Here is a 21634-nt window from a genome sequence, read left to right as displayed (position 1 = left end):
CAGACAAATGATGGACAGGCACCTTAGAATTTCAAATCATTGCTTGTCTTCTTCCTGCTTAAGACAGATATTTTATCCATCATTTTACACATGAGGCACATTCTCAGATATATGACACTGGATGAAAAACTGCTCTACTCTCCACATCAGCAGAGATGATGAATAGTAGACACTGTTTCAAAAATATGTAATTGTTGAGGACCTACATCTGAGCACAGTGCCTCAGGCTACTTCATCATCCACTCCAGGGAGGCAAAAAATATAACCAAGTGTGGCTCCTCCCCGCAAGCTCAGGAATGTGCTGGTAACTGGGAAATGGACCCTGAAGCAATTTACACAAGAAGCAAAGGAGTCACAGGCTCTGGGTTGCGTTTCTATCATGTATTGGCAGATAGGTAGTTAGGAAAGGGTTAAGAAAGGGTAAGAGGTGTGGATTCTAGGAGGGGGCAGCAATGCCAGAGAAAGATGAATTTCAGCCCAAAGGAGGCAACTTTCCAGTTTTAATAGTAGTATCATGTAAGAGATTAGATAGGGACTTCCCTGACAGTCCAGTGATTAAAATGTTGCCTTCCAATGCAGGGATTGTGGGTTCAGTCCCTGATTGGGGAGCTCAGATCCCACATGCCTCACAGAAACAATATTATAACATTCAATAAAGACTTTAAAAGTGATCTGTATCAAAAAAAATCTTAAAAAAAGAGAGATTAATAGCCTGAGACAGACTCACATACAACACACCAGAAATACACATATACACACATAAATATGATATATGACACATATATATCTATATATGTACACTTTTTTTTCTTTCCCTTTTTTGGCTGTATCACGTAGCTTGCAGGATCTTAGTGTCCTGGCCAGGTATGCAGTGTGGGGCCATGGCAAGCCCAAGTCCTAACCACTAGACCAGGAGGGGATTTTGTGCATATTTTTAATTGACAAAAATAAACACATTCTGGAAAAAAAGAAACATCACAACTTAACATCTCACCACTCATCATGGCAAGAATAATTCAGTACATTTTCCTCCTGGTCTAGGGAGAGTGTCATGAATGGAGACTCTGTTCAATAGTGTTATTAGATCCTTTTCTTTAGTTAGGACTCTTTTGCAAAAGAGATATTTCAATAACAGCTCTAAATTACTCATGCCAATGTATAAAAATTGGGACTTGGCACCAGGAAGCACTGTCTTCCCTTTTCTATAAACAAGATTATAGATGATAATATACACATACACACGCACATCCACGCTATCATTACAAATCATTGTCCCCTAAAAAATACTCTGTTGAGCTTTTTGGAAACACTCTGAAATTCTGGTTAAAACATACCACTCAAAACTACGCCTAGTGGATACTCTTGTCTACAAATCCTCCCTATCTCAATTAAAAGTGAAAGAATTTAAGCTGACAGCATCGGATCACACTTTGATCTGTGCCCAGAGTAACGGATATGATCTTGGTTTTCTTTTCATTTCCTTTACAGTGCTTACAATGATCCAGATAAAATAAAAGCAATCTAATATCCTCCTTACAAGTATCTAATCTGAAAGCTTTCAAATGGTTTTCAATAAAATGATTACGCCTTCTTTCCCCTCAAGTTTATGGCATTTTCAAAATGTCTCAGTCACACACCGTGCCTTGAGAATGTGCCATATGCTTTCATGAAAATGTCGCAATTATTCAAGTAAGTATTTTACTATCATGCTTACACATCTCTGAATTTCCTAATTACTAGACATGTGAAAACATGGAGTCACAGCACTTTTATGAGATTCTTAACCAGCGCTGCATTTAAAATTTTAGTTCATCAAAGAAATACTCTGGAATAATCTAAACCAAACCACAGATAAATTTTGAGAAAATTCAAAAATTTTTTCCATCTCTTTCAAAGGTTTCTAGAGAAATGACTTACTGATGTCAAGCCTCCCAACCCAGGGTTCCCCAGCCCTGGCACTACTGACATCTTGGGGATGGATAATCTTCTGGTGTCAGGGGCTGTCCTGTGCATTTGGAGATGTGTAGTAGCATCTCTGGTCTCTCTCCTTAGATGCCAGTAGGAGCCCCTCCTCCCCAGGTCATGATAATCAAAATATCTGCAGATATTGCCAAATGGTCTTGGATGCATGCGAAAACTGCCTCAGGTTGAGAAGTATCCCTCACAGAGCAGGTGTTCATTAGTCTATTTGCCCAGTGCTCTGGGTCCTCTGAAGTTATTGTGCAAGTTAACTGACCACTAGAGAAATTAAATAAGTACTAAGCAATTTAAGATGTACAAACTATTAGGTGAACAAACCACAAGGATACATTGTACAACATGGGGAATATAGCCAGTGTTTTACAATAACTATAAATGGAGTATAAACTTTAAAAATTGTAAAGCACTGTATTTCGCACCTGTAACTTACACAGTGTTATAGAACTATACTTCGATTTTAAATAAGTAAAAAACAAAAGCCAACAATGCCCATTCATCATGAAAGAAACAGTAGTCATGAAATGAGCAATTTTCCAAATCCCATCAAAACCAGCCTAACCCTAAAATTCCCGAAATACATAAGACCCTGTCCTCTGTATTCCCTTGCCACTGCTGTCCCTTATTTCCCAGTGGGATATGTGTGGGGTTGTCAGATGAGAAGACAGTTTATGTAATGAAGAATCTGCTCTGTGTCCAACTGAGATCTCAAGTTCCTGAAATTATCTTGGATGTGAAAACACTTTGAACAACAACAAGCTAACCATGGATTCAGCCTGAGAAATATCCATTTTCAATGAGTACCTCACAGTTTATCACTCAACAGTTTCTGATCTTAGCTCCCAGGAATACATGAGGGAGACCATGCCCAGGGAAGAGAGACCAGAGAGAAAAATATATATCTGGAAATTATCTGTATTTTGATTTCCACATCAATATTGATATTGATACTGAGATACAGATTCCAGCTCTCTATAGATCTGCTCTTCCTAAAACAAGACCCTCCACCACCATTTAGGCCCCAGGAATTTTCAGACCACTGGATAGAAAATTCAAAAGCTCAAATTCAAATTCAAGACCTCTGATCTTGTGTCTCAGTCAAAGAGAGGTGATGAACAAACCTGTGTGTGGATTAAGGAGGATGCTTCCGGGTGGGATGCCTGTGGCAGCTTCGAGCGGAAGAAGGATGTAGCTGGTGCTGCTGGGAGCGACCTGGCCCCCCATCCCATTCTCTGGGTAGGTCACACAGCCAGGAGAAGTGGCTGCCATGCCCGAGACCAGCGGAGTGCTCTGGAGAGGCGGATACGTGCGTGACAGCGATCCTGAGGAGCCTGCACTGCTGGAGGACTCGGAACCTACCAGAGAGACATATATCAATGAGTCATTCCACATGGAGAAGGGGAGAGAAACCACTCCTTACTGTGAACAGTCCATCACTAAAGAATCTGAGGTGTCTGCTGCAGGATGAGACTAACTAATGCCTCTCCCACATTTTATTGAAATATTTGTCACATATTTTTCAGATGTATCAGATTCCCAGGAAAAGAGAGATGAAGAATGAGCCCTCAGTTCCTGGCATCTCGTACACTGCTAGGGTGATGAGCTGGTAAACGGTACCATAAAGCTCAGAACTCAGTGCCTGAAAATTCCTGTCTCCTCAAGTAAAGAATGATGTGGAAAGGTCTCATTGAGCTTGAGTACAACACTGGTTAAGAATCCACCTTGCAATGCAGGGGACATGGGTTCCATCCCTGTTGGGGGAACAGAGATCTCACATGATGTGCAGCAAATAAGCTCACATACCACTACTAGAGAGTCCATGCACTGTAATGAAAGATCTCTCCTGATTCAAAGAAGATCCTACATGCTGTTAACTAAGACCCGATGAAGCCAAATAAATGTTGTTATTCAGTCACTAAGTCCTGTCTGGTGTCTGACTCTTTGTAACCCCATGGACTACAGCATGCCAGGCTCCTCTGTCCTCCACTGTCTCCCAGACTTTGCTCAAATTCCTGTCCACTGAAGCCAAATAAATAAATATATAAAAGTTAAAATGACTGGGACGGAGGTTAAAATGACTGCAGTTTAAGGAGGAGTCCACGGTCATGTAGATGGTTCTAAAGTACTGGTTCTTCAACATCCATAAACCTGAATTTTGAAAAGGTCATAATCAGAAGTGATCTTTTCCTTCAAATGTGAGAAGAACTGGCTCATTCCTTTTAATTAAGATCTAGGAAGTACTTAAGATCTGCACCAGATCTTTCATATTCACATTATTAATATGATCAAGTGGTAAATCAAGGAGGTCTTGGCCATTATGATAATGACTGATTATTCTTCAGATGACACAAGACCACGGCGGGGACTTGTGGACTGACGATTTTTCACATACGCAGGTAACTGGGTCAGTGTACAGAAGTCACCGAGATGGAATTAAATGCTAATCATCTCCCTTTCCCTCCAATGTGGACAAGAAAAGCTACATTCCAAGTCCATGAGACACCAACAACCAGAGCCAGGCAGCTCCAGCGCCCTTGACCGTGGTTGTTTTGGGGCCCTGAATATTAAATCAGAGCCTCAGAGAGAAACTGCACCAAGCCAAATTTCTACATCTGTGGATTCAGACTAATGGATTGAGTGACATCACGGCTTGTAAGAGTGGAGTATAAGAAACTTTAAAATCTATTAGCCCACACTATTGATTTATATCATTAAAAATTCATTGTTCTGTGTCACTAGAGGTTAATATATATATAAAGAATATTTAAGATTGTTTTGAGGATTCTAAAACATGCCCTTAAACTGGAGAACGTTTAAAATAAGTGAGAGGAATATAATGTGACTGCAGAGAAAAGGGACCACTAGAGAGTGCGGTAATATTTTTGTTTTTATTTTTGAATACAAGGTGTGAATTTATTTTCAAATTCGAATCAAACATGGTAGAGTGGCTTAAAATCTTAAACTAGGTTATCTGAATTGAACACATTCAGAATTGGGCAAAAATAGTCATGACTATGTTGCCGCATTCCTTCTCAGAGAGACCATTTCTTGTCCTTCAAAGTAGAGTATTATCAATGTTGGAGTGTAATTAAATTATTTTCTCATTGACTCTTTCAAGGGACACATAAGAGTATATAAAAATAAAAGTCAAGTTATCCTGAATTAGAAGGATAGTGATATATACTGGGTGCGTAGTATGTGTGAACATCTCGATAAAACCTGTAATTTGAAGGACTATGACTGCGCACACAGGGAGGGAAATGGAAGCACAGAGAAGGCAGCTAACTCAAGCCAACTCATACAGCCAGATAATGACCCAGCTGGGATGTGGTCTAGGCAGACTGATCTAGATTTGACCATGACCCAGTACTGACCGACACCAGGGTTCTCGGTGGGAATCTCTAGTGCTTTTTTGATTATTCAGAATGATCAAGTTGCAGGTGAATTCAAGATGGTTCATCTGACTAATGGTGATACGGCTCTGAATAATATATGGGTGCAAAGGAGGAGGGATGAATCGGGAGACTGAGACTGAAGTATGTGCACTACCGATACTATGCATGAAACAGATAACTAATTGGGAATCTACAAGGAGCTCTAATCAATGCTCTGTGGTAATCTAAATGGGAAGGGAATCCAAAAGAGTGGAAGTGGAATATATGTATGGCTGATTCTGTTTTCTGTACAGTAGAAACGAACACATGGTCAAGTAATATACTCCAATAAAAATTAGTTTAAAAAACATATGGGCAGAAAAAGAAAGGATCTAAAGGGAAATGTGGGAATGGTAAGGGTAGCTGTGGGAACACACGGCTAACATGCCTGATCCTGAAGTCGCTGCTCACTGCAAGCTGTAGTGTGTGTCTGTGGACTTGTGTCTATGATGTGAGGCTATAGTCCAAGTCTGACACTTAAGAGTCAACAACAACAACAGCAGTAATAATACAGGAACACTTTCTGCCTCCAGGCATTGAATGTCACACACAATTGATTCAGCCTGCATCCAGGCAGATGGGTTAGACAGTGAGAAAAACTGGGGCCCAAGAAAGAATCTAGGCCCAGCCTGGGCATGTGTGTTGGTGCTGGAGATGGATACACATAGATGGATGTGCCTCTATAAAATCCAAAAGATGATTTCACCTTGGCTTTTGGAAGATGGCCACTGATCATTGACAGGCAATATCATTTCCTTCTACTGGCTGAGAAAAAGCAGCAGCTTCAATAGGAACAGTGACGAGATGAGGTAAATATAGGGGCCACAGGTTAAAAGAAAGAGAAGAAGGAAAAGTAAATTCGGCTTAAACTCTCAACACTTGCAAAGATGGAACCAGCAAGAGTCTTTGAAGGGATGGCTCAGCCATGATCGTGCAGCCTGGCTGGTGTCTAACCAGCTTTGAACAGTTTCTGAATATCAGTCATCTAGAATCAGGTAAAGCAATATTCTACATATAGCCAGAATTAATGGCAGTTCTTGATTAAAAATGGATGCTACCAATGGTGAAAAAAGGCACAGGAGTAGAAATGATCACAGTTTTATAAAAAATTAATATTTGAGAACTTTACTACTTTGGGCACTGAGAGGGGTTTGTGTTTTCTTTTTTCAGGGACTTAATGATAGCAACAGCAAATATTTAACCAGTATGTCAGTGTGGCCAAGTGCCACACTGATAATTCTGTATGAATTATCTAATCTACCTTGCACAGCAACAGTGCTTTGCAGATGAGAGCTGATCCTCAGAGATACTAGGTAAATTTCCCAAGTGCAGTGGAGAAGTCTGAGTTCAAACAGAGGCAACACAATTCCAGGGACCACGCTTGAAGCCTACAGGTGACGTGTTTACACTAGGGTCATTCCAGCAAGAACCGGTGGGACCAGGGCCCTCACCAGGCCTGATCAAGTTCCAGGAGATACTGCCCAGAAACGCAACACTATTCACAATGGGTTGCTCAGAAGTCGGAAGTTGGACCTGGAGGGGCAGCTGGTGGGAGGCGAGGAGAGAAGATTCCAGGGTGACAGCCATAGGTGAACACGCAAGAGGGACACACGAAAAGGGAAAGATGGAAAGAGACCGGGGAAGAGATAACAAGGCAGACAAAAGGAAATCCAGGGAAAGGCTGGGGCAGAAAGGGAAGGGTAGGGGCAGACTCCCTTGGAGAAGGGAGTGCACCATTCATTCCCCAGGGAGGGAGTTTTGGCTCTAGCTCTGCCAGAATTCCTTGTATTTTCCTCCGGAAGTGACTTCTTTTTTTTAGATCTCAATGTCTTCTTTTGTAAAATACAAGTCACCAGACTAAAGGATGAGTAGAGATGAGGACGATGCCCTTGAAGTTTCCCTTAGTTTAACATGCTTTAGATAGATTTCTTCCTGATTATAGGCCCCCTTCCTCCCTTTCCATAGAGCATCTTTGTTCCTTTAAGATGCAAATCTTCTCCCAGTCTCTTACCAGTTTTACAACCAGGAAAGGTCTTTCTTAAGGATGTGGGAGCCATGCCTTTGAAGTATAATCCTCAAGAAAAAAATGGTGTCTTTCTCTGCTAGTCTCTGCACCAATCAGTAAACACAAGGGGTCTAATTAAATTGACCCATCACCTATGTAAGCTCCTCTAGCATCTTTCTGTAGCGCACTTACAGACTCTCCTGTCTTTGTTTCTGAGTTTAGTTTCTCTCTCCTACTCCAAGAGTCTTGACCTCACTGGATTAGATATGGGTAAAGTCTTTCTTGCCTGTTTAACGCATCAGGGATAATTTTTCTTTTACAGGGACCCTGAACAGGAAAAAGAACTTTTTCCTCCTGAATCCAGGAAAATGTCTCCAGAACCAGGGATCAGAGTTCAGTGGAACTCTGAACTAAAACTTCTGAAATAACAAGGGAAAGGATATCCAGGATGCATTAGCAGAGTGATGAATATTAACACAAAGAAAAGGAAGTGATGGAAAGATGATGTGTCTTGCATTGGTTCCAGAGATATCCTGGGGCACAGACCAGCAAGATGACAACAGCAAGGATACCCTTGCAAGCAGAAAATAAGATGCCAGGTCATGTAAATTTTGTGAAAACCAAGCAGAAGGCGGTCTTACTTTTCCAGAGCAGCTATTTCTCAAGTTTGGTTTGTAGACAAGCCGTCTGTGCTTGAACAAACTTCTCCTGTGATCTCGATGCAGCTAAAGTCGAGAAGCCCTGCTCTGACATCAAGAGGGCAGGACAGTAGTCAAACAACATGGTGTGGCCAGTGTGGAAAGAAACAGAGGTTACCCACTTATTTCTCAACCCCATGTCCACAGCAGCACAATCTACAGTAGCTAAGACATGGATGCAGCCTAAATGTCCATCAGTGGATGAATGGATAAGGAAGATGTGGTACATTTACAATGGAATATTACTCAGCTACAAAAAAAGAAGGAAACAAAGTCATTTTGCAATGATATGGATGGACCTAGAGATGATCATACTAAGTAAAATAAGCCAGAAAGGCAAATATCCTATGATATCACTTATACGTGGACTCTAAAAAACTGATACTGCTGCTGCTGCTGCTGCTAAGTCCCTTCAGTCATGTCCGACTCTGTGCGACCCCATAGATGGCAGCCCACCAGGCTCCCACGTCCCTGGGATTCTCCAGGCAAGAACACTGGAGTGGGTTGCCATTTCCTTCTCCAATGCATGAAAGTGAAAAGTGAAAGTGAAGTCGCTCAGTCGTGTCCGACTCTTAGCGACCCCATGAACTGCAGCCTACCAGGCCCCTCCATCCATGGGATTTGCCAGGCAAGAGTACTGGAGTGGGGTGCCATTGATACAGATGAACTTATTTATAAAACAGAAACAGACATACAGACTTTGAAAACAAACTTACGGCTCCCAAAGGGGGAAAAGGGGACGGTGAAAAATGAGGAGGCTGGGATTAACAGATGCACACTACTATATAAAAATAGATAACCAACGAAGACCTACTGTACAGCACAGGGAATTCTACTCAACACTCTGTAATAATCTACATGGGAAAAGAGCCTGAAAAGAAAGGATATGTGTGTATGTGTAATTAAACCACCTTAATTAAACATCTGAAACTAACACAACATTTTAAGTAAACTATACCCCAATATAAAATAAATTGTGTATGTGTAATTAAACCACTTTAATTAAACATCTGAAACTAACACAACATTTTAAGTAAACTATACCCCAATATAAAATAAAAATCCCCCCAAACAACCAACCAAAAAATAAAAACACACAACATGGTGTTGCCAGGGTGGAGAGAGACAGATGACACGGTATTCTTAATTCTCAACCCCACTGCCACTACCAAGAGAGAATGGGGCTGCAGCCATTCAAGTCCTCTTCCCCATGAGGATGTGCTGAAATCAGCTGCCTCCACAGACCTTCGCTGGGCCCCCGGTAACTGACCATGGCCATGCGTAGGGCAGAGGGTAGAAGACAGGAAATGCAGCCCAGATCTCAAGAGGATGTGCTTGCACGTTTTGACTTCAGTAACATGCTTTTCCCCAAATGTAGGAAAATGTATTTCCCATCTGGAAAGCATCTCATTACTATCTATTTGAAGCTAGAACGTATGTAATTAGAGGAGGAGCAGGAGAACTTAAATGTCTCCAGACTGAGTTTCGAAAAGGTCAAAAGAGCTTGCCATTCCACTGTGAACAATAAAGTAAAAACAAAAAAACAAAAACAAAACTGGAAACCTGGTGTGATTCTGAAGCTCCATGACAGCAAAATTGACAGCTTTGCTTCATAAAACCATCCTGGGAGATTGTAAGTTTGTTTTGACACCCTATCTTGATCTCCTGTAATTTTTTTTTCCTGCCATTCCTATACCTTGACAGGCTTTCAAATGGAGATGCTTAGATGAAAAAAAAAAAAAATGTCTGAAGCACTTACAGCTTCTAATCATTCTTCAAAGAACATGGCATTTTAGCATTCTTGAAGTGTTTTAAATGTTTCCAAAGAGCTCTGCTTTGGAGATGACTGGTGGTTGGTGTGTGGAGAAGAACGATTAATTTGAAAATCTTAAGTGCTCTTTGGGTGTGTTGGAATTTTTAAGTGCACCATTTAAGGTACTTGGTTTCTGCATTTGAAGGAGATTTAAAACTATTTAACCTTTCTTAGTTTACAAGAGCTCAAGCACCACGGTGGATTTTCTTGACTCCAGTTGCTGCAGTAGTGGGGTATAAGAGCAATTGGTTATAGGAAGAAACCAAGAATTCACCAAATGGTGAATAAAAATGCCAAAAGGCAGTGCAGGCCCACCTGACTTTCCAAGAAGCAGGATGTGTGTGTGTGTGTGTGTGTGTGTGTGTGTGTGTATGCATGTATGTATATATAAAGTAGTGGCTGAGACTAAACACTATTAATTTTCTGCCTATATAGGAAAACAAGATAATTTCTTACGAAGCACTTGTCAACAACATAATTATGTTAAGCCATTAGCATAATGAGCCGAGATTTCACAAAGAGTCTCTGAGCAGTTGTGAGAAGCTTGGTTGGGACTGTATTAACAGTGGAGAGTTGCATGTTTTTTAACCTCTGGTTGGTGTTGCCCATTCACCATTCCCCTGGGGTCCTGGCCTCCCACTCTCCACACCCAGGCTAGGAATCCAGGAGCTGTGTATCCTGACTTCCAGACGCATCCCTGGACCACAACTCTCAACTCTCAACCTTAGCTGGGAGTCAGGGCCTCCAAACTTCCAAGGCAAAATCAAAACCAAAGGAAAACAATTCCATGCTAACATGGCAAACTTGAAGTTCATGGAGAGCTACTGAATGGTCACTCAGTCAGCTTCCAGGGATTTTTTTCCCAAGTTTTTTGATTGGGGCCATTTGAAAATAATTTGAAACTGATGGTGAGGGATACTTGTGAGACAGAAGAGCTAGAAAGGGCAGACCATGAGGGATATTTTGTAGACTGCTATGAATCCCACGGTGTTATGTGTCCATCAGTGGTAAGTTGTTTCAGGTTAATGGTTCTCCTAGATTTTTCATCATTGTGCATGTCTCAAAGACTGTTCATGCAAACCTGAACCAATTATGTCAGAAGATCACTATTCACTTGTAAGAAAAAAAAAATAGGAAAACGTTAAAGAGATACATGCACCTAGCTACTTGGATGGAGAAGGCAATGGCACCCCACTCCAGTACTTTTGCCTGGAAAATCCCATGGATGGAGGAGCCTGGTAGGCTGCAGTCCATGGGGTCGCTAGAGTTGGGCACGACTGAGCAACTTCACTTTCACTTTTCACTTTCATGCATTGGAGAATAAAATGGCAACCCACTCCAGTGTTCTTGCCTGGAGAATCCCAGGGACGGGGAAGCCTGGTGGGCTGCCGTCTATGGGATCGCACAGAGTCAGACACAACTGAAGCGACTTAGCAGCAGCAGCAGCAGCAGCAGCAGCAGCAGCAGCAGCTACTTGTAAATGAAAACTTTCTGAGGCTCTTTTTCCTTAACAGCAAAACATTAAAAAGAAATACTAAAAATAAGCAAGAATTAGTGTTTATTGAAGGCTTATAACTTGCTAGCATGATTGGAATTTCTTTGTGTATATTAATTCTTAGTCTTTGCAATAACTTGCAATATAGGTACTATGATTAGACCTATTTAAGAATGAGGAAACAAATAAGTTAAGTAACTTACCCCAGATCATACTAAGTAAAGTGTGAAGTGTTAGTTGCTCAGTCATGTCTGACTCTTTGCAGCCCCACAGACTGTAGCCCACCAGGCTCTCTGTCCATGGGATTACCCATGAAAGAATCCTGAAGTGGGTTGCCATTTCCACCTCCAGGGGATCTTTCCAACCCAAGAATGAAATCTGGGACAGATTCTTTACTGCCTGAGCCATTTACTAAGAGTTAACCAGAGCAAGAACTGAAACAATTAATATTGTAATTATCTGACAATGTAGTTTTAAAGAATAAAGCATAATATTAAATGTAAAAAATAGCTAACCTTGGTTAAATACTTGGCTTGTGCAGGTGCCTCAGTAACTGATTTTATATAAATGATCAAATTTAAAATTACAATAGTTCACCGAGGGGACTGAGAATAACATTCTATTATCACTTACATTTTATAGAGAAGGAAACTGAAGATAAGAACTGGGTTCAATCATGAACCCCAGGCACACGACTCATGAGAACAGTACGGTTATTTCAGTGGCAACTCCTGACTTTTGGGCTATCCCAAGGATTAATAACATTCAGCTCATCATCATGGGCTTCTCTGGTGGCTCAGACAGTAAAGCATCTACCTGCAATGTGGGAGACCTGGGTTTGATCCCTGGGTTGGGATGATCCCTTGGAGGAGGGCATGGCAATCCACTCCAGTATTCTTGCCTGGAAAATCCCCATGGACAGAGGAGCCTGGAGGGCTACAGTCCATGGGGTCACAGAGTCGGACACGACTGAGTGACTAAGCACAGCACAGCACATCATCTTTAGTTCAGGGAACTCAGAGAGTGCACTGACCACACAGCTGGAATGGAAGCCAGAAACTCTCACGGCACATAAACCCATTCAGTACTAACTACCTGCTTTGGACAGCTTCCCGGTACTTCTGCTACTGGACGTGCTCTCAGCCCTGCTCAGCACCGTGATGCCCCCGAAACTCGCCGTCTTGGTCATGGCTGGCTTGAGATTGCGGTTGGAGCTGTCGGAGTCTGTGCTGCTCCAGGCCCGCTGGTGGTCAGACCACTTGAGTTCATTCTCGGAGCTGCTCTGCCTGCTTCCCGAAGTTCTCCCTGAGCCATCTCGGTTGCCCCTGGAGCATGGCCACCAGAAAGATGCATGGGACAACGTTAGATTCCGTGAGCAGAATGGACACCAAGCGGGGCCTTTCTTGTAAGAATCATCTAGGCAAGACCCTTCTTGTCAACCCTTCCCAGGGGACCAGCTGCCTCACCAGGGACATCACGGACACCTCACTGATGTACACACAGGTCACACATCACACAGAACGCTCATGTAGCACACAGAAAAACCAAACTGAGAAAGGTCACAAAATCCCTCTGCCAGTGAAGGAGCACCGAGAACAATAGGATATAAAATATAATTGGTAACTTCTCCCATGCAGAGAAGAGACGGGGGTACATTCTCTGGACCCAAATCAATAGTGAATCGATGTTTGAGAGCAATTATGATGCTGAATGAACCTAAAAGCAACTCCCACTGAAAAAGACTTCTTTCTTTTTAGCATTAAGTAACTGGACCATGGAAAAATGGAACGCACAGTTCCAAAGAAGCCATTTACTAATTTAGTTTCGAACTTCATGAGAGATATAGATCTGAATGTATTAAGGCTTTGGCAGATGGCACAGAAATCACAGGAATTCCTCTATTAACCTATGGTGAGAATTCTGCCCGGTGAGTTTAACCTTCATGGGCAGAGGAAAGAGCCCTTTATCCCTTTCCCGCAGAAAAACTTGTGATAATAACAACAACAGTGCAAACACCACACTGACATGAGACTTTCCAACGAGATCAATGGAAATAACAAAATCGCTCCATAGGTGAAATGACACATTTGTTCAAAATTCAAATAGAAAAACACTGAATTTACTGGAAGAGATCCAATAGCCAGAAGTCAATTTTGAAGACTTGAGAGCCTTTCTAAGCAGTGTGCAAAACTGCATGTATTTCACAGAGGAAGTTGATGAAATTTGCATTTTCATTGGTTTCCAATTGCTGAAAGAATAACTTGGTTACCGTTTTCAAAGCCTTTTCTGCAGTTGGAAATTATGGATCATCAAAATATCCTAAGATGCTCATGGACTATAAATAAAGAGGACAAAAACCATAGGCAATACATATAACCCCTAATTTCATATCACTGTGTGATGTGACATAAATCTTCATCCAAACCTCTAAGATGTGAACAGTGGCTTTATTAATATTCTTCTAAAGACAATCATGGACTGTTGAGATGCTAAAAGAACACAGATCTGACTGAAACACTCACCCGCCATATTGTACAGAAGGCATACAGAAAATTTCAGATTTTGCTTTAACTTTTTCTTTCATTTCGTGAAAACTTAAGGTCAATGAATCCAAGAGATAATAAAAATGAAACAGCTAGTTTGTCATAAGATTTTGCACAGTGAAGGGAGGAAATGCAACAGAAAACTCACAAAACAAAAAGCACTCAGCACCCTGCTCTCTTCTCTCAATGTTTTCTTACAAACATCCTCTCTGTGTTCAGTACCTCAGGGATGGGCTAGTTTTAGAAACAAGGACTGTTTAAGAAGACTATTTTATGAGCAGGATGTATCAGACACTCACCAAGGGCCAGGTAACTTTAGTCCCTAAACACCTGTGAAATTCAAGCGGCCCAGAGGAGACTGAGTAGAGAAAATATGATTATTTCCCTTTCAATCTCTAAATTCAGCTTCAATCTTTGCTCATATAATTCTGATTAATTTGACCCACCCTTGACAAAGCCCAACTAAAGTATTATTTAGCAACAGTGAATGTACCAGGGATGTGACAATAATCTCACTTGTTGCTAATATGGAATATTTATTATAGGAAGAGATTTGGGGTGGTCCTTAGCATTCAGGATGTGTCAGAAGGCAACTCTCCATACGGGGGTGATCATCACCAATTCTGCTTCAATTATCCTCTCCGCATCAACTCTTCACCTCCATGGGAGGAGGAATTCAGACTTCCTTTAAATGCCAGTGTGGCGGAGCCTTTCTCTGCAAAGGAGGTGTCGGCCACCGTTCCTCAGAGCACTTTGGCATGTTTCAAAAACACTGGGTAGCTCTTCTAAGACTCATTTCATCCCCTGGCCAATAAGGCAACCTAAGATTTCCTTCACTCCTACCTTCACTCCACTGGCTCAAATCTTCAACCCAAGTCAAGATCTGTCCATTCATTTTAAAAGCAGAATTTAAGCTTTTGCTTTAGAGAGTTAGCTTTAATGAGATTTAAAATGATGCATTTAATTTATGGTCTCTAGATACTGATACCCAGAAATTATCTTTTTTTATTGCTGTATTCATCATTCACTTTAATACTGGCAGGGTGAGGTCCAGAGTTGAACTGCGTATCCACTTGGGTGTGGGATCATAGGGATTACATCCACAAGTGCCTTCCCATCACTCCTAAGCCCAGGCCTGATTCCCTTCTAACTGGGAATCAGGAAGATGATGATAATGCGTTATCTGGTCATCAAGAGGCACTGACCCTCTTGTATGTAACTATATAGAATTTGACCCCAGAGTAGTCAGAGAGCAGGTACTCTAAGTTCTGCTTCTGTGCTGAGTAATGTAACTGATAATTTTTATTTTCTTTCATGTCTGAACATGGCTTTTTTTTTTTTTTTTAACAAAGTTAGGTATGATGTAGACTTTGAATTACTTTTATCAGCGTGTGGATTGCTTTATACTAAGTCACATTCCTGAGTCTGTGCTTGGTAATTTTATATTTGCGATGGTTGACCTTAGTAGAAGGTAGTTCTGGCTAGGGATCCAGATTTGGGGCTATCTTTGCGACCCCATGTACTGTCCATGGAATTCTCCAGGCCAGAATACTGGAGTGGGTAGCCCTTCCCTTCTCCAGGGGATCTTCCCAACCCAGGGATAGAACCCAGGTCTCCCGCATTGCAGGCGGATTCTTTACCAGAGCCACAAGGGAAGCCCCAAAACTAAATGCCTCTAGGGGTCAAGAATTGTATCTCTACTGGTCTCAACAAACCAAGCCATGGTGTGTGACTGTATGAGCACTGGTGAATCACAGTATTTTCCTGGGCTTTCAAGGGAAAATGTCAAGGTTATTTTCTTAATCTTCAAGTATGAAAATAAACTGTCTAATGATACAAGAGGAAGGTATTAGAAATGTTGTTCAACCTAGAAAAATAAAAGCTTAAAGAAAAACAGATCCTGTTTTTTGTTTCTGCCAGAGTGTAAAGAGAAGAAATGAACTTTTTTAATGTTGGGGTCATAAGCTCAGATTTATAGAAAAAAGATATGTTCAAAGCCCAGAATCCATTTTTTTTTTTTTTTTTTGGTATTTTCTTCCTTCTAAGTGGTCAGTAACTTTTATTGTTTTGTTTGTTTTGCCTTTCCTACAATAGAGATGAATCCTAATAGTCATAAAAACACTAGCATATTAAATACATGTGTGAGGTATTCAATATACACACACACACACATATATAGCACAGTATATCCACTGCCCTACAATGGATGCTAGAGATACATTTAATAAAGTGATGAGAGAATGGCTATAGACCCTTTAGTTCTCTGGCACTCTCTAGCCTCGTATAAAACTTTATATATATACATATTTATATATATATATATATATACACACACACATTTCCCTTACCCCACACAGATCTAGATTTTATGTAATTCATTATAATTGGAGACAATCCCATATCTTTCTTTAGAAATAAAATCTGTGCTTGAAAAAATGTTGTTTGAAATATTATGATGGATAGTAGTGGCGAAAAATCAACTATTCAAATAGCATTATCATGGATTTGTATTCTAGTATTGGAAACATATATACAATTGCAACCTGCCAGAGAAATATTCATTCAGTGTAATTTAGCAAAGTTGATTTGGGAATGTGAAGTCAGTGTATTCCCAAAGTCAACCCTGGAGAAAAACCCAGAGAATCAGAGGAAGAACCCTAAAAGACTGTAGACCAAGCCATGGTTTGCCAGTCCTGTGTCTTACAGGCCCCAATAAAGCTTCAACACTAGCTCGGAAACAAGCTTTACAAAGAAATAACCAAACATATTTTCCTTCGTGAACAGAGATAGTTTACACTGATACACTTATAGTTAACATTGATTCCGGCACATAATCTGAAAACACAGTTTTAAAAAAGGAAACCATACCAACCGAAAGAGCTGTCTTTTCTTATAGGTCTCACTGCATATGTTACTGTCTTCCAAGAGCCTACTGGAAATGAAAAACATGATTTTTATGATATGAAATCTAAGGGTGCTAAGTGCCCTAGGTCAAATGGATGTGAGCCCACTACAGCACACCTGTCTTGCGGATCAACCCCATATGCTACAGTTTATTTGAATTTTGCCCTCATAAATGAATGGCAGCCTGATTTGTCCGTACCCTAGGATTAAGGCACTGATACTAGACAAGGGAGAAAGAAGGGAAGAAAAGACAGAGGGAATGGGAGAGGAGAGGAGAATCAAAGAAACTGACACAGATATAAGAGATATTTAAGTAACTGCATGTATCAGTTGTGATTTTTCTCTTTGGATAATATTAAAATTATTCTTTATTTTTGGGGCATCACGAAATACGACCTTTCAAAGGCAGGTACCCAAGAAATATATTTATTTTTGTAGAGAATCTACTCAGATTTTTGCTTCTGGGGACTGTCAAGACTTAACATATGCAATGAGTATTAGTGACCAATTATATGAATAAACTCCAATTTGAATATTAGGGACACAAGTGCACAAGAAGTCTTTTTATACAAAACACAAATAAATGACTAAGATTAGGGAGTAAGCAGGGAAAACGACTGGCCATAAAACTAGGGAATGAGCGTCCTACTAAATGGAATTCTAAATGCTCATTTCATCTTCTGGGTAAGGACAGAGAATTTTGGCCTCAGAATCATACCTAAGATGTTAAAACTCAGGGGTTCTTAATTTACTGTAAATACAGAATATTTGTTGAAATCTGTATGGATTTTCGAGGATGTTTTTAGATGTCTTGTAAAGACTTGCTCACTACTCGCATCCCTTTTTCTATAAGAGCTTGTTCAATTGAGGGAAGTTACTTGAAGATTTCTAACTGCTAACATGAATGATGGCATTTTTTAAACCAATCCTCTCTAATGTTCAAGTTTTCTAAGTACAGGAATTTAATCAAATAGCCTCCGTTTTAATCAATTTTATAGGGGTGCCTATTAAGCCAACACCTGGAATGAAATTAACCACCCCTTTTTAAATGGAAACCATATTTCCAATCCAAACTGCCCATTGTGATGTATTTTAATGTGATCAGTACAGCTAATGTGGAATTCCTTAATTCCCCTTGAAAATATGCAATTAAATCAATGGAGCATTTTAATATCTGTATCAGTTTAGAACTATTTTTAAAAGGTACATGCTAAATTTGAAAACCTCTGCTCTTATACACAAGACTTTGTATAAATGTTTTAACCCATTCATGTCATAACCATCCCTTCCCCTACGAACACCCAGCCAGGTACACTCTACAAACTAGATCGGTTTAGATAAGTTTTCCAAGTTAGGCCTTTTATGAAAACCAGTAGATTACTTAGAATAAGAAACATAAAACAATATTATTCAAATTATTATCTGTGTAGCTACATACAATGAAGGGGCCCACAAAGTGGCCAATAATACCATATACACTAGGATGTTAGCAGCCTATTCAATAAGCCAATGAAACTGCAAGTTCCTGTCTCAACATTTATACTTTTTAACGCCTGGGAAAGGTGACAGAATTATATCTTTGTTAGGACCAGAAGTTGAGACTTTAAATACGGAAACTGTTGAAAGCTATGTTTGGAAATAACCGAGAGAACTTTTGTCCCAAATTAAATAGCTTCTGGATATGCTAAATAACATATATGTGAGCACATATATGTGTGCACGCATAGATATATGTATTTATTTATACATATATTCAAGCACACACTTATATATGGCATATATATATGAATAAACAACACACACGTGACAGACTCTGTTCCTTTAAAGAGATGAAAAAGCAAATTTCCTTTTACCTGTTTTCCACAAAGAGGCTTTCCTGGGAGCAAACTGACTGAAAAACAAACAAAAAAAAGGCATTGGATCAGATGTTCAGGATACGCTGAGGGAGCCCAAATCCTGGCCTGATTTTCAAACTGTTTTTTCCTCCAAGAGGAAAAAAATTAAGGAAACTGTGCAGCATTTTTAGAAAAAAAAAAAGAAGAAGAAAAACAAAAAGGTTAGAGTTAGAAGTGTCAACTTTCCCATATGGTGTCTCCAGGTTTCAGAGAGATTTAGCCCAGTCAGCATCAAGGTCAGGAGGAGAATAGAGAGGCGCTGTGAATGAAAGTGCGGCAGAGGCCTGCGAGCCACAGGCCCTGAGCTAGTGGGTCCTCCGGGCAGCCGAGACCCAGCCACCACCTTGGACCAGAGGCCACGTGTGGGTGAAGGCAGAGCGTGCAGGCCTGGCGCGATCCGCCCGAGGATGGGAGCGCTGGGAAACCACAATCCTGAAGCTAGGACCTGGCCCCGATGAACTCTCACAACACAAACACTTGACCTGCGAGACTCTCAAAACTGAAGCGATGTCCTCAACCAATGCCAGGGCAGGGAGTTAGCAGAGGAGGGAGGGAGGGAGGGGCTCAGAAAGCAAGTGAGAATAAAACGAAGCTAATCAGGAAAGAATATCAAACCCATCTAATACATCTTAGTTTCACACAAAAAACCCAGTCACTTTCCTTTTAGCTTCTGTTCTCTAGTATTCATGTCTCTGCTATCTTGAGTTTAATATACAACGTAAGGAAGATAAAATTCCATTATCATTAGGTGCTGGGGAAAGGGGGATCAAATTAAATTTTAACAAGCAAAAAGAGGAGTCTTAACAAAATATGGTACAACAGTCGTAAAATACAAAATACTGTGCTTAGGAACTAATATAAAACCATTTTCAAAGCACTAAGATTTTAACCACAAACACAGGTAACATATGTGTGGATATTCTAAATGATGAGTAAGTTCCCCTCCTAAAGGGATCAAAGAGACTGAACATGCTCCTTTTTAAGAGAAAATAACATAAAAATAAAGAAATAATAATGACCTTTCAATATAGAATTTTTGAATTAAAAATGCTATTAATGTAACCACCTCTCACAGAGGCTGGCAGGATGCTGGTTTCTTGCTGCATTTTACCAGAGAGATCATTTCCTTCCATAAGCTGAAGGGCTAGATTTGGGCATGATGTCCTTTTCTCAGTGGTCTGAGCTTTTTAATGAGGGCATCTCTAAAACTTTCTGTTTTAACCCCTATGCATTTAACATGCATCCTGAAGATGAAGTGTGCAAAAAGTTTATTTAATAAAAGGCAACCATAGCCAATTAAGCAACAGGCTTTTCAGAAAAGTAATTTGATATTTAATTTTATAAAGGAAAACAAATACAAATGATGTGCCCCTGACATTATTCCTGGAGGATCTCTTTAAAGAAAGCTAAATATCCCGTTGCTTCTTCTTCCTTTAGTTGGGTTTCCCAACCAGTTAGAGTCAAGTCTAAGCCAAGTCTTGGTATATGAACAAAGTGATACTATGCCAGATATCCACGATGAATTTAATACTTTGCTACATTTCAGCTCTTGAGATTGGAAATAGGCCAATTACATTTAGGATGTTCTGGCTGATTCTGAATAACTGAGACTTGACTACGTCTTTGAAGGAGCTATCAAAGACATGCTGACCTCTTTGGACTTGTTCATCTAATAGCATTTGGTAAGGGAAGCAGCCCAAACTCTTCGAACTAAAAACTAAGGCACGTGCAAATTAAAGATGATGCTCTCTAAAAACCCATCTCCAGAGCATCTTCCTGATTTTTGTGGAAAGGTCCTAAAAAAAAATCATCTCATCATCCATCCACCACACTTTTCATAAAGACAAAGACAATTATGGGTTATGATTCAGTAACTGATTAAAATGTATGTGTGTGCATGTGCACACATGTGTGTGTATTAAAAGAAGCATTAATAACTTACAAATTTTAATAGCAGAGAAAGATAAAATTAGCTGTGAGGTATATGCATTCTCAGATATATACATAAAGGGCTTTGTTTAAAAGGAGAAAAATGTTTTTGCCTAATGGGTTATAGAATTCTCTTCCACATGCTACCCCCAAGCCAGGTGGTACCTCACAACCTCGTCATTGGCTCCCCATGAAGAAAACCAAAGATGAAATCTTCCTCAAATCCCTATTTACATATAAATATCCTTCAGAAATTACCCTCTAGGCAAAACAGGTCCTTCTCAAATATATTGCTTTATCTACTTAACCTTCCTAAAGGAAGCAACATTGCATAGGATTAATCATAAAATAAGTTGACATGCTTGCCAAAAGGAAAGAAGAGTTATATTTCAAATATTTCTGACTTCAAAAGTACACTTATTTATTATTTGAGAACTAAATTGTTGTGTGCTCTGAATTAAACATTTCAGTTCTCAAATAACAGATGAACTGGTCTTATTTCAAGATACCCAAATTCTCAAACTATATTTGAAAAGCCTTTTTTGGAAAATCCCCAAATAAATCTGCATATTTGGATTGTGCACCTATGACAAAGCACACACACACACACACATACGTGCATCCCTTAGCCATCAAGGTACATTTGTAAAATATTCAAGAACACTTCTAATTTTAAAAGAAATTGGGGTTTTTCTAAAGTATAAACATCAGGAAGTATTTTTCTATAAATGCCTATTGTAACTTCAAGTAGAAAAATAATCCTACTTAAGTATATTGACATTTGAACCTGTTTGAACTACTCTACGACTTAATAACTGGCAAAGAAAGCTGGTTTTATTACCTCTGTTTATAAGCTATGAGGATGCTAAATTAAAGACCAGCTTAAAAAAATTATATGTCTATAACTTAATTTCCTTATGCTGGATTCCTTGCATTTGTTT

The 21634-nt window shown here is 40.0% G+C and overlaps 1 protein-coding gene across 16 annotated transcripts in view; it reads right to left on the bottom strand.

Moving 5' to 3' along the window:
- Window positions 1-21634, bottom strand: part of ARPP21 (cAMP regulated phosphoprotein 21) — a 162520-nt gene that overhangs the window by 62817 nt on the left and 78069 nt on the right. For 9 of the 16 annotated variants that reach the window (XM_070359978.1, XM_070359990.1, XM_070359974.1 and 6 more), the window contains 4 exons: window positions 18723-18760; window positions 16838-16897; window positions 12515-12747; window positions 3099-3332 (listed from right to left, as the gene is read on the bottom strand). In XM_070359978.1, coding sequence (XP_070216079.1) covers window positions 3099-3332; window positions 12515-12747; window positions 16838-16897; window positions 18723-18760 — 565 coding nt within the window. The remainder of the gene's footprint in view (window positions 1-3098; window positions 3333-12514; window positions 12748-16837; window positions 16898-18722; window positions 18761-21634) is intronic. The other 7 variants (XM_070359982.1, XM_070359987.1, XM_070359983.1 and 4 more) reach the window with 4 other exon arrangements.

Source organism: Bos mutus, chromosome 22, assembly GCF_027580195.1.
Source record: "Bos mutus isolate GX-2022 chromosome 22, NWIPB_WYAK_1.1, whole genome shotgun sequence".
Taxonomy (NCBI): domain Eukaryota; kingdom Metazoa; phylum Chordata; class Mammalia; order Artiodactyla; family Bovidae; genus Bos; species Bos mutus.
Note: the sequence above shows the minus strand (reverse complement) of the source record. Positions and strands in the feature narration are given on the sequence as shown.